The sequence below is a fragment of the Peromyscus californicus genome, unplaced genomic scaffold (genome assembly GCF_007827085.1).
Source record: "Peromyscus californicus insignis strain IS unplaced genomic scaffold, ASM782708v3 Scaffold_17__1_contigs__length_78620276, whole genome shotgun sequence".
Lineage (NCBI taxonomy): Eukaryota > Metazoa > Chordata > Mammalia > Rodentia > Cricetidae > Peromyscus > Peromyscus californicus.
The window spans coordinates 12889914-12902944 of record NW_026294469.1 but is presented as its reverse complement, the minus strand read 5'-3'; the positions used below and the strand labels follow the sequence as shown (position 1 = coordinate 12902944).

Genomic DNA, 13031 nt, shown 5'->3' with positions numbered 1-13031 from the left:
TTTATTTATTTTACATCCCAACCGCAGTTTTTCCTCCCTTCTTTCCTCCCAGACCCTCCCTCTTACCTCTCCTCTTTCTTTACCTCCATCTACTCTTCCTCCCCCATTTCTTTTCAGTAAAGGGTGGGCTATGTTTTGAGACAGGGTCTTACTATGTAGCCTGGGCTGGCCTGGAACTCATTATGTAGACCAGGCTGGCCTTGAACTCATAGAGATTTGCCTACATCTCCCAAAGACATGCACCATCCACTCCCAATTTGCCTAATAATTAAACTGTGTAAAACAGTGCAAGTGATTTATAGGTGATTTAAAGCATCTGGGAAGATATGTGCGCATAATATGCAAATACTATGCCATTTCACATGGGTGATCTGAGCTGCTATAGATTTGATGATACCTATGAGGGTCCTAGACCCATGCCTCCATCAAATCAATGGATGGTTCTATTGCTGTCTGCCATGTTCTTTAGTTATATTAGTACTTGCTTTATATATCTAGGTACTGTGTTGAGTGTGCGTATACTTACAATTATTATATCCTTTTGATAATTAATCCCTTCATAATGTTATATTGATTTTTATTTTTGTGGCAATTCTATTGTATCTGATGAAGATATGGCCACCTGTCTCTTTCTGGTTGTCAGTTGCATATTTTTAGACATACTCATTTTCAGCCTGTATACATTTTATTCTTAAAAGAAATCTTCCATGGATAGATGACTTATATGTGGATATTATCTTTCTTTTTACCATTCAGTTCTCTGTGTTTTTTTGATTGGAAAACTTAATCTGTTTGCATTTAGAATAATATTTTATGAGTAAGGATTGACTGGATTTGTTCATTTCTTTCAGACTGTTATGTAGTACAAATTACCTTCCTCATAAGCCATCTTCTTTTATGATGATAATTTTTGAAATCATGTCTTATTTTTTGTAAATTGTCTGTTTGCTATGGACTTTTTCTGTTACTATGTAGCTTACATAGGGCATCTCATAGTTATACTATTTTAAGCTGATTACACGTCAATGTTGATCACATTAAAAAATGTATGCTGGAGTGTGAGGGTAGGACAGCTGTTGGGATCCAGTTCTAAACTGAGGTCAAATGATCACTTCTCTCTTCTTTCAGCAATGCATAGGATCTCCTTCACTAAGCTTCTGTGCATGGGTATAAGGAATAGTTGTACCATGTAACATGGTAGCATGTAATTGCTGTTCTTACCTTCCTCATTGAGTTTTCTTCCTATTTCTGTGCCCCATCCACATGGTACTCTCTTACACTGGTATGATAGTCTTGAATAGTGGCCTCTTGTTTCAACTAGTATACTTTTCCATAATAAAATGATTCTGGACATTCTTCTTTCTCTTCCTTGGGTCAATCCTAGAAGTCTTATTTCAGAAGAGATCAGGAAGGAGTAGAGATTATGGGTGTTTAAGAAATAAGGAATAGATGTGAAAACCTTCCATGGGTCTTCATTTCCTATGCCTGAGCAGCTGCTGTGGTCTGCGTGCTCTTCACTGGGAAGGACCACCTCTCCTGCTTCCAGCTTTCCTCCATTGCCTGTAGTTATTGGTGTAGGGTTTAGGTTCTCCATCTTGTTTGCCGTGTTCACTGGTATCATCCTTGCTCAGCTCATGTTTGTGCAGTCATGTTGCTGAGACTTAATGAATATGGCTTCTGATTTTACCGGGAGATACAATCTCACAGCAAAGGACCTGATTCTCTGACTGTTGTAGTCTTTCCCCCTCCTCTTCCTCAGTGTTCTCTTAGGAGTGTTTTGTAGATATCTTTATTGGGACTGGGCTCCACAACTCTGCATTTTGATGGGTTGTGGGTTTTTGTAATGGATCCCGTGTGTTGAAAAGCGAAGTTTCCTTGATGAAGAGTGAAGATTACATTTATCTGTGGGTATAAGGGCAAATGTTTAGACTGTTTTCAGGAATTACGTTAGTGTAGTAGATTAGTGGTTGCATATTCCCCTCCAATAACCATGATTTCACTAGCACTGAGTAGTTAGGTTTCCAGCACCAGGCATAGTCTCCCTCTTGTTGAGCAGGTTTTAAATCTCATTAGAGAGCTGCTGTATGCTTTTTTGGAGGAGTCAGTGGGGACCCCTGAGTAAGGCAAACTGACAGCAATGTGAAGCTCAGAAGGCATGAGCTTTGTGATGCTGGATTTCAGCGTGCGCTGCTTCTTCCATGCTGTGCTCCTTCTGTGGCATACGGTAGCAAAAATGACCTCCTCATGAGCAGGGGAATTGGCACACACGTTCTCTCAATGATACATTGGCTACACATTTCCTTCTTCTTTAGGGTAACTTGAAATACATCAGTATTTGTAACTGTCAAGCATACACCTAAGAAATTATCCCACACGTTTGCATCTAATTTGTAACTCAGTTGTTCCTTCTACTGACATTGTCATCTGTTTGGTGACAATCGTAGAACACTAGGAGAAATCTAAATGCTGCATCAGACTTCTAGTAGGACTGTGTGAGTCAGTACTAGATTTCATAGAGAGACTTAACATCTATGTCTTTGCATCACAGAGTTATCTGCTTCAGTGAGAGAAACACCCTTATAAAAAGTTTAATATTAAGCAAGTCATCACAGCAGAAGTGTAGATTGCTACCTTAAATCAAGATCATAGGTCTGAACATAAAGTTTTGCATAGAGTGTAGGAAATACTGCTCTGGCAACATGAGCTATTCTAGACATAAATTATGAAAGTTGCATAAAATAAATGAGCGAGGTGGCCCAAGCTCATTCCCAAGTGTGTCATTTTTTGTGGAGAGGATAATTGACTGCTGTAGTATATACGTGAATTTAACTTTTATTCTCTTAAAACACTTTAAAGCGATAATGGAGAAATGATCAGCCTGCAGAATCCAAAGTTCATTGCCTCTCATTGAGGCTAAATTTTAAAATATATAGATGAAATAAGCCAAAATTTGATCTTGCTATAAGTAAGTTTAAAGAGCAATATTCAATAATGCTGAAAATCCACAAGCATCTCTGTACATTGTCATTATTTTCCTAAAAGAAATGCAGAAACAAAAAGCACATATCTACCCAGATGCAGCCAATGCTCTGCCCATCACACGGCATTACTGGCTGTTATTAAGAGTCACCTGATCAAGCTGGATAGATATTTCTTGAAATGATGCATGGTTTGCCGTGCATGCCTTCATTGTGCTTACTGCCAGTCTGGAATAACGCGTCTTATTGGGAAAGACAGTGATTATTTCTGTGGAATCTTGCTCGGTCAGCTCCTGTGATCACACTGATGTTTTGTGAATCATTTCAGATTTCAGAGAGTTACGCCTTCCTACCAAGAGAAGCGGTGACGCGGTTTCTAATGAGCTGCTCCGAGTGTCAGAAAAGAATGCACTTGAACCCAGACGGAACCGATCACAAAGGTAGCCAAGTGGCCAGTACTGAGATTTGAAGTATTTTTCCTTCATAATGTCAATTTGTACCTTACATTTTATAAAAATGTGGAAGATTGAAACAGTTCAACAAGTCATATCATCTCATTTATTCAAGTTGGGAGCAGTGGATCCTGAATACCCACTTACAAAGTAATTCAGGATCCACTCCTAGAAGGCAGGTTCAACTGTACAAGTGTTTTTTTTTTTAATATATATTACTGTTTTAATTTCCATCATGGTATTATTTCATGGTATTTTAGATATACTCAGCAAGAAAGTTCAACACTATAAATAAGCTTTCCAGTCTATAGAATTCTTATTTCCAGAAATCATAGAATACATGGAATGCCTTCAATTAAAATTTTTATATAAGCATAATTTGGCTTTTCCATTCATTGAAATTATACAGATAATTTTCCTAAGCACTAAGTTATCTCAATAATCACATTAATCTTATAGGCACATTTAAGATCCTTCTATGTGGTGGAAGATAGCTTAGCTCCTAAAAGAAAGTAAAAATAAAAAGCTAATTTCTTTCAACTTCCAGTATAAATATATATATAATATATATAAATATATATATTATATTTATATATATTATATATATATATAATATATATATAAAACAACTGCTCACTGAAAGATTTTTTAAATTGCTTAATCAGCATATTATTTTTATTTACTGTTACTCAGGATATTTAAAGTCACTATACAGTAAGAAATAGTGGATTTGTTCAGTCTGTTAAATTGGGCCAACATAGTTTGTAGTAATTTGCATGTTATAATTTGTGCAATTCATCTACAATGCTTTAATGTTTTTTTAATCATTAATGTGCTGAAGACTATATTTTAATTAGACACCCTGATTCACCCTGAAGGTGCAGCTGGAATACAATGTCACATTCACCATGGATTTGAAATGTTCTGTTGCAGATAATGGAAAGCCTCCTACACTGGTGACCAGCATGATTGACTACAACATGCCAATCACCATGGCGTACATGAAGCACATGAAACTGCAGCTGCTAAACTCACAGCAGGATGAGGTAAACCAGAAACATCTGTGATTGCATCCCCTGCAATGGGAACGAAGCTCCAGACCCATGGCTGTGGGGCTGAGCATGGTACCACTCGAAGGCTGTAATTTATATTGTTAATGAAAAAAAAAATGTCGCCGGGATCTCACTGATATGGAAAGGGTACAGAGACTCCACAGCCTGGATGCAGAGTCTCTGGATGAATTCATCTTCCTTAGTGCTATGTGAGAAAGATTCCTTTTTCTCACTAAATTGCCACTGGGTGGTCTTGGCAAAGAGCTAGGAAGTCCTGAGTATCTGTACCCAGAGAGCAGCCAAGGACAGAGGATCTCTGAGACTGTCTTCTCTGTGAAACTAAAAAACCAACTTAAGATGATTTCTAGTGGAATAATTTCCCCATTAGTCACATCCATATCTTTTAAGTCATTTTCCCATGAATTATTTAATAATGCTTTGTTTACATGTCTGCATTTTTGATAGAAAATTTGTTACAATTTTTAAATAACAAATATTTTCATGTTTCAGATTATTGTGTTTTATTTGAATCTATCAATCTACTATCATATGTCAGAACCAAATGTGTGTTTATTGATATTCTCTAGAATTCTAGTTCTAATATTGATGAAAGAATTTAAGTTGTGTGTGTGTGTGTATGTGTGTGTGTGTGTGTGAGAGAGAGAGAGAGAGATTGCATGTGTGTTTATGTGTATCTCTGTGTATGTTTGTATCTGTGTACATGTGTGTTTGTATGTGTATGAGTTTGTGTGTGTATCTCTGTGATTTCAAGTTTGCATGTGTGTCTGTGTGTGTGTGTATCTATGTGTGAGTGTGTGTGTGTGTGTCTGTGTGTAAGCTACTTGTATTCTTCATAAAGAAGCAAAGGCAACACACTGTATGAATTTAGTAAATTCTTATTCACTAGTGGTCACCACTAACTAGTAGAAACATTCAGATTATCTCTGTTGGAAACAGACATTCAGCCTAATAAATTCCCTCCTTGAACTTTCCCTGAAACAGGAAATGTGGTTAAATATTTACTTTAAAATACTCGATTATTTATAAAACATGATCAAGGCCTATTAAAATTACTTTTGGCTACTTTATTTATAAAATTTAAACCTATCTTTTTGTTTTTCTCTGAACTTGACAAAGGTTTAATCTTGAAACTGTAACATTATTTTACCTCCATAGATTTGGGGTTCACTGTCTATAAATATCTGTGAAGTGGCCATATTGCATTAAATATTACGAGATGGCCAACAATAAATGATTGAATCAACAGCCATAAAGTCATTATACTAAAGACCTCAAAGCCAGGTTTTTAAAATGTGTCTGTTACTAAGAATGGAACAACTGACACCATAATCATTACAGAATTGAAGAAATAAGGTCTCATAGAAAAGTTAGAGCTGTCAAATTATTTCTAGGAAGCTAATTTGGAGGCCCATAAGCTTACTTCTCTGCCCAAATTATGATCAGCTTTGTGCCAACCACACAGTCCACATATTCTGAGTCCTTCTGATTCTAAAGCATGATACATGTTTGAGCTAAAAAGCCGAGCCTTTAAAATTATAATTAGGGAAATTATCCTTATCATCACAGTTTGAAATTATTAAATTGGATGCATACTGTTTAAAAATATTCAAAGAAATTACTTGTTATTAGAGTATTTACAAAATTTTAGAAAACTGTAACTACTACAGATTTGGGAAGGTGAGTAAGATAAGTCATACTGAACTGAAATTCAAACAAGGCAACTTGTAGGAGAAAGTTCTTTTTGGCTTGTGGTTCCACAAGGTTAGAAACTATGACAGCTGAGTGAGTGAAGGAGGGGCAGGAAGCCAGGGCTCCCGTCTTGAACTGCAAGCACCAACCTGAGAGTGCAGTAGAAATGGCATGTGGCTTTGAAACCTAAAACTTTGCCCCCAACTATATACTTCCGCTAGCTAAGTCATACCTCCTAAACCTATCAGAACAGTGCCACCAACTGAGAACTCTGTATTCAAACAGCAGAGTCTAGGGAAGACATTCTGATTCAAACCAACACAATCTGCTTCGTGGCCCCCTAGGCTCCTGCCCATATCACAGTGTAAAATGCATCTAATCTAACACCCAAAAGGCCCATAGTTTTTCAGTCGCAAGACTGTTTAAAAGCCCAAAGTCTTTTCTGTGACTCAAGGCAATCTCTTAACTGTAAGCACCTGTAAAACAACAACAACAAAAGCTAACTATGTCCTTCCAACATACAATGATACAGAATCTATAGTAGCAGAAGTGAAGGAATACTGGACCAATGTAAGACTGGAACTTAGTAGGGAAAATACTAAATCCTATAGTTCCATGTCCAGTATTAAAGGACTTAGATGTTTCTGTCTCTCCAGCTTTGCTTCCTGAAACATATTTTTTCTTCTTGGGCTGGGAGAGTTTGTTTTAGAATGGACCACTGACAGGTCTCAGACAGTGGTAGGTGAATGGTGGTGGAGCCTACAGAAATATTCCTCTGTTTTCTCCCAGTTCCTTAGTGATAAAGGAAGCAAGAGTAAGGTTGTTGAAGTTGTCAGAAGTTTAAGAAAAAAATGGAAAAATTGAAATTTCGGTGGTAAAGAGTAAGGAATTTTGATTCATGATCAGATAGATTATGTAAAATAGTTTAAATGAATACTCATGATTATGTTCATTTGTGTGAGACCATGGGTAGAGTGAGGGAAACTGAAACCAGTTATTTAAGTATTATAAAAGATGAGATCATATACACCTATTCCAACAAGGCTACACCTCCTAATAATGCCAATACCTATGGGCCAAGCATTCAAACACATGAGTCTATAGTGGCCATAGCTATTCAAATCACCACACTCTCAATTTTATGTCCTCTGTTTTAACCAACTGAGTCCAATTAGCATGTCAATATGTGCATCAATGTAAGGCCATTCCCTAGAGCATGGACAGCCTACCTAGGATCACATGGCTGACTCTCTTTGAGTGAATTCCCTCTGTGTTTCTAGCCAGTCTAGGCACACTCACAGAATGCTGCTCTCAAGGGACCCAGGGAATGTTGAAAATGAAAAGATGACAATGTTTTATGATACTATGAAAAGTTCTAGCCTCCAAATTATGGGTACAGAAGACAGAGTAGAAAACAATTATTAAAAGCTTTTAGAAGACATTTCTTTGCTTTGATAAGAAAGTTAGTTTCAGGGATGTGGTACAGGAAGCAATTTAAACATTAAGATATTTAACATAGTATTGCTGATAGTGAATGATTGGATAAATTTTTCAAGACTAATGATAAAAGATTATCAGTTTTTTACTGCCTTGTATGGTAATGATTGGGTCACTTACATACTATGGTGTAGACATTGGCCATGAATTTGTGAGTAGAGAAAAGGCACATTCAGAAATGTGAAGATGAATTTTCAATTACAGTTAGATAGGACTGAGAACCATGGAGGTATTTCAGTCCCATGAGGCATGGACTTACCTGTACAGTCATCCCTGGTTATGTCACAATACCAAGCAGATGCTTGTGTAGAAAAGTTTCAAATGAATGTTTGAAAAATGATCCTGGAGAAACAACTACATAATAATAACAATTGCACTTTCTAATTTAACCTTTGAAAATTTAACCCTTAGAAATCTTCTGTTGGTTTTTATCTGATTATAGTTAGCTTTATTTCCACGCTAACAAAATAATAATTTTATATTCTGTTAATTTTTATTATTTCATTAAAAAGAATAATTTAGTTAAGAATTAGAAAATAATTGTAAGAAAATGTATAGAATGAGTACATGCTTTTAGTTGAGGTTGTATGATTATACATTTATACAGCTTGTATAAATGTGTAAAAACTGGTATTTGAATAAAGAGAATTATGATAAGTCATTTACACTTCATAGGGTAATGTTAAAGAAAATTATAAATTTTCCAATTTTTGATTCACCAATGATAACAAGTACTTAAAGTTGGTATCTTTTTTTTTTTTTTTTTTTTTTTTTTTTGGTTTTTTTCGAGACAGGGTTTCTCTGTGTAGCTTTGCGCCTCTCCTGGAACTCACTTGGTAGTCCAGGCTGGCCTCGAACTCACAGAGATCCGCCTGGCTCTGCCTCCCGAGTGCTGGGATTAAAGGCGTGCGCCACCACCGCCCGGCAAAGTTGGTATCTTTAAAGAGCTGAAATGTGTGGCAAGTGTGCTGGTTGGTTGTTTTTTTGTCAATTTGACACAAACTTAGACAGACCTGGGAAGAGAAACCTTAATTAAGTAAATATCTTCATCAGGTTACTTGTAGGCAAGCCTGTGGGGCATTTTTTTTGATTAATGGCTGATGTGAGAGGGACCAGTCCACTGTGGATTGCACCACCCTTGGATAGGTAAAAAAGCAAACTGAGCTTTCCATGAGGGTCAAGGCAATAAGCACTGTTCCTTGTGGTCTTTGCTTCAGTTCCTGCCTCCAGATTTCTGCCTTGAATTCACATCTTGACTTTCCTCAGTGGCTATGACTTGACATATATAAGCTAAATAAACCCTCTCATCCCACAAGTTTCCTTTTGTCATGGTCTTTATTCACAACAATAGAAGCTCAATTAGGACAATAGCTCATTTAACAAGAGAGCTTGTTAATCATTTGTCCAAACTCTAAGAAAGTATGCTAAGTGTTATGTAATGATGATAAATTTATACTGATTAGCTACAGTGTTCAGCAATTTTTATAGTCATTTTACAGAACAGGGAACATGATTGAGACTTTGTATCTTGCCCCTCTTTAAAAACACACACACACACACACACACACACACACACACACACACACACACACACACGCAAACACACATTTTACATATACATAAATCCTATAGACATAATTTTATTCAGTTAGATCTCATCAGCTGTTTGTGTTATCTGTAAAAAATACTTGATCTGGCAAGATAGTTCAGCAGGTGAAAGATGTTTACTGCCAAACTCGGTGCCCTGAGTTCAATCCTCAGGATGGACACACATGATGGAAGGGGGCAAATGACTCAAGCAAGCTGTCTTCTGACATGCACAATAACTCTCCAACAAAAATAAATAAATACTAAAGATTTAAAATATTTATTTATAAAGACAATTTTTAGGGTTAGAAAAGTGGCTCAGTGGATAGAGTACTTGCCTCATAACCATGAAGTCTGAAGTACCCCAAGACTGAAGAAATAGCTTCTTTGAGTAGGAAAAGTTCTTAGTTGTTTTTTTTAACAACACAAAAGCCAACAGCATGTTGTAATCAGCAAAGAAATTACTTTGAAGTAAAATGACAAACTCATTGCTTCAATGAAATCGGAGTTAAGTATCCTAGTTTCAAAGAGAAGTTTCCTTGATGAGAGGTAATGACTACACTTATCTGTAGTTTAAGGACAAATGTTTAGATTGTTGTTAGGGATTATGCTGGTTTACTACATTAGTGGTTGTAGATTCTCTACCGATATGTATGACTTCACTAGCACTGAGCATTTAGCTAGGGCTCCAGTGCCAAGCTTGTTTTCCCTCTTGTTATGTGGGTCCTAATTCCAATTAGGAGCTGTCCATTATTGTCAAAGTATGTGTGCCACTACTGCCGACTTCCTGTGCCATGCTGGTAGATGATTTGGTCATGGGTGCCATAGCTGGGTATGACTGTTGTTTGCCCCCTCCTTTGGAAGCTTGCAAGGCTTCAACCCTAAACAAAAACGCACAAGCCACTAAAGAATGTTGAAAGTTGGAGAAATAGTCTTCCCTAAGGAAGAGAACACCAATTGGCTATTCAGGTCACCCCTGAAAACATACGTATAAGTAACATTATACAGACCAATAGGGTTATATTTAAGAATGTACATGTATATACATGTACATATATGCACATAACAAAAGATAATGAAAAAAGAGGCCATGAATTTGAAAAAGAGCAATGAGAGGTATATGGGAAGGTTTGGAGGGAGGAAAGGGAAAGGAGAAGTGTTGTAATTACTTTATAATCTCAAAAATTAAAAAGTATACCAGTCTTGGTTTATTAATTGTTCACACTTGACATTTTTGCTGAACTAGCCATTTGTTAGACGTTTTTGTGACCCGACTTTTAATGAAAGAGTTTTATACAATGTTATATAGAACTCCTTTTGTGATTTCAGTGCTCTGTCTACCTATAACATATCTTTGTATGATTTATTTACATGTAATCATCTACCTCTCCTCTATGAATGACCTATCATCCATATATAATCTGTCTTTCTATCATATACATATATCATTTATCTAGTATCTATCTACGTATCTATAATCTATCACATATATATCATCTATCTATTCTCTCTAGTATATCTATCATCTATCGTCTCTATCTATCTATCTATCTATCTATCTATCTATCATGTATTGTCTTTATTTGTAAAATATGTTAGGATATATCAAATACATAGAAAAAAATATATCTTGGTTTATTATTAGAGTCCATCCTGTTTGCTGAAAAATTCCCACTGCATTATAAGATCTGTGCTTATAATATTTTACTGAATCATTTTGTTTATGCAAAACTTACATTTTTCATCCCATCATTTTTTATGGTTACCTCTTTTAAAATAAATTCATTAACAAGAACATTTTTATTTTAATGTTCAGGCTAATTCCTAAATTACTTCCTCTCTAAACACATTATTCTACCTTTACAACGGGATTGTGCATAATATGCTGTTTGAATCTCCAAAATTCTTAACATTTCTTAAAGGTAGAAATAATTTCATCATCTATTGTTCCAAGTATTTATCAGCGTGTCCCACTTTTTTTTGTTGTTGTTTGTTTGTTTTTTTCGAGACAGGGGTTCTCTGTATAGTTTTGGTGCCTGTCCTGGATCTCACTTTGTAGACCATGCTGTCTTTGAACTCACAGAGATCCACCTGGCTCTGCCTCCCAAGTGCTGGGATTAAAGGCATGTGCCACCACCGCCCCGCATGTCCCATGTTTTATAAAGTCGGATAATAATTTACTCACTGGCTAACCTTTCGTTGACCACATAGATAGACTAGTCATTTTTTGCACACAGTTATGTTTTATGGTGCCTAATGATATTTTCAAACCATTTCAGGATGAAAGTTCTATAGAAAGTGATGAATTTGATATGAGTGATTCAACACGGATGTCAGCTGTGAACTCTGACCTTAGTTCGAATCTGGAAGAAAGAATGCAAAGTCCCCAGACTCTCCATGGCCAGCAAGATGGTAAGCCTTTCACATTGAACAAATGAGTAAAGGAAGCAATGAGGCCCAGCAATGAGCAAGAACATGTTAAAATCAGAGCCACCTCTTTACTCTTGTGTCCATCTTAAAAAAAAAAAAAATCTGTTTCTATGGAGACTTTTTTCTGGGCACTCAGGTTATGTCATCCACTTTATTATTTTTAGATTTAAGTACTCTTTTCAAAATTAAAGTGTTAGACTGATTTATAAAAAGATGTTAGCTATGAAATCCAAGCACATCCCTGTTTTGCTTCTCAAATATAAAATGTGCTACAGGAGATCTATGATGATGTTTTCTGGCTTAGGTCTCTTATGTCACCATTTATTTTTGAGCAGATGAAGAGTTTAAAGATGATTAAATTTTCTTTGATCTGACAGCCTAGTCCCAAATATAAAGGACCATATGTTAAAGGACAGTCTTATCAAAGGGACACTATAGGAAGAAGTTGCTCTTCTGTGATCCTGAGCTGCTTTCCCACCAGAGAAGGAAGCAAAGATTGTTGTTTTCTATCCTAGAATCTCAGGAAGATTCCTAAGTCTCCCCACTGTTGATCTGGGAACAAATATGGACATTATAGACAAATTCAATTGAAAGTCAGCGCTTCAGGCCTGATATGTTCAAAGAACTTCAAAAATTCTTTGTAGATTTTTGTCATTGTAAGTATAAAATTCAATGCAAGTAAATATAATAGCAGGTGTAAAATGAAGTTTTGTAAGTCAAAACCAGAGAATTTCATTCAAAATTTGTTATTAGTTCAATCATGTATAAGTTTACATGACTTCTGGCTGGTAAGTTGTTTCACTACATCAGTACATAGGAAAAAAAGCTTTTCTTGGTTTTTGTTGTTGGTTTTGTTTTTCCTGAAACTTGTTATTAAAACCTAGTTTTAAAAGTTGCCAGTGTTTCAGATTGATTTTGCATTCAGTCTACACCAGAAAGACTTAAGATATCCCTAGTGTTAAATATGTAAATGTCCCCATCATGGGACACTTCTCTTTTCCTCCTTTAGAGGAGTCTAAGTGGAGTGGATGTCACATCATCATGATTTATAAAAAAGAAAAGAGAATGTTGTCAGTGGCTTCAAGATGATATCTAACTTGCTATACAGTAGAATAGCTGTTCAGTACAAAGGGCTTTTTTTTCAGAATACTATAAGGAAATTCTTGTCACTTTGATGTAAAATAAATAGATACTCCTCTCATATTAACGGTGCCAGCATCACAAAATAACTGATATGTGTATATATTTATCAGTTATGATATATACACTGTAATCAATGTATTTTGTCTATTTATATTCTCATTCTGATCATATATAATTTTAGA

The 13031-nt window shown here is 35.9% G+C and overlaps 1 protein-coding gene across 5 annotated transcripts in view; it reads left to right on the top strand.

The window, feature by feature from the left end:
* Positions 1–13031, top strand: part of Nol4 (nucleolar protein 4) — a 322474-nt gene that overhangs the window by 110868 nt on the left and 198575 nt on the right. For all 5 annotated transcript variants that reach the window (XM_052741636.1, XM_052741640.1, XM_052741637.1 and 2 more), the window contains 3 exons: positions 3307–3418; positions 4364–4476; positions 11556–11688. In XM_052741636.1, the coding sequence (XP_052597596.1) occupies positions 3307–3418; positions 4364–4476; positions 11556–11688 (358 nt within the window). The remainder of the gene's footprint in view (positions 1–3306; positions 3419–4363; positions 4477–11555; positions 11689–13031) is intronic.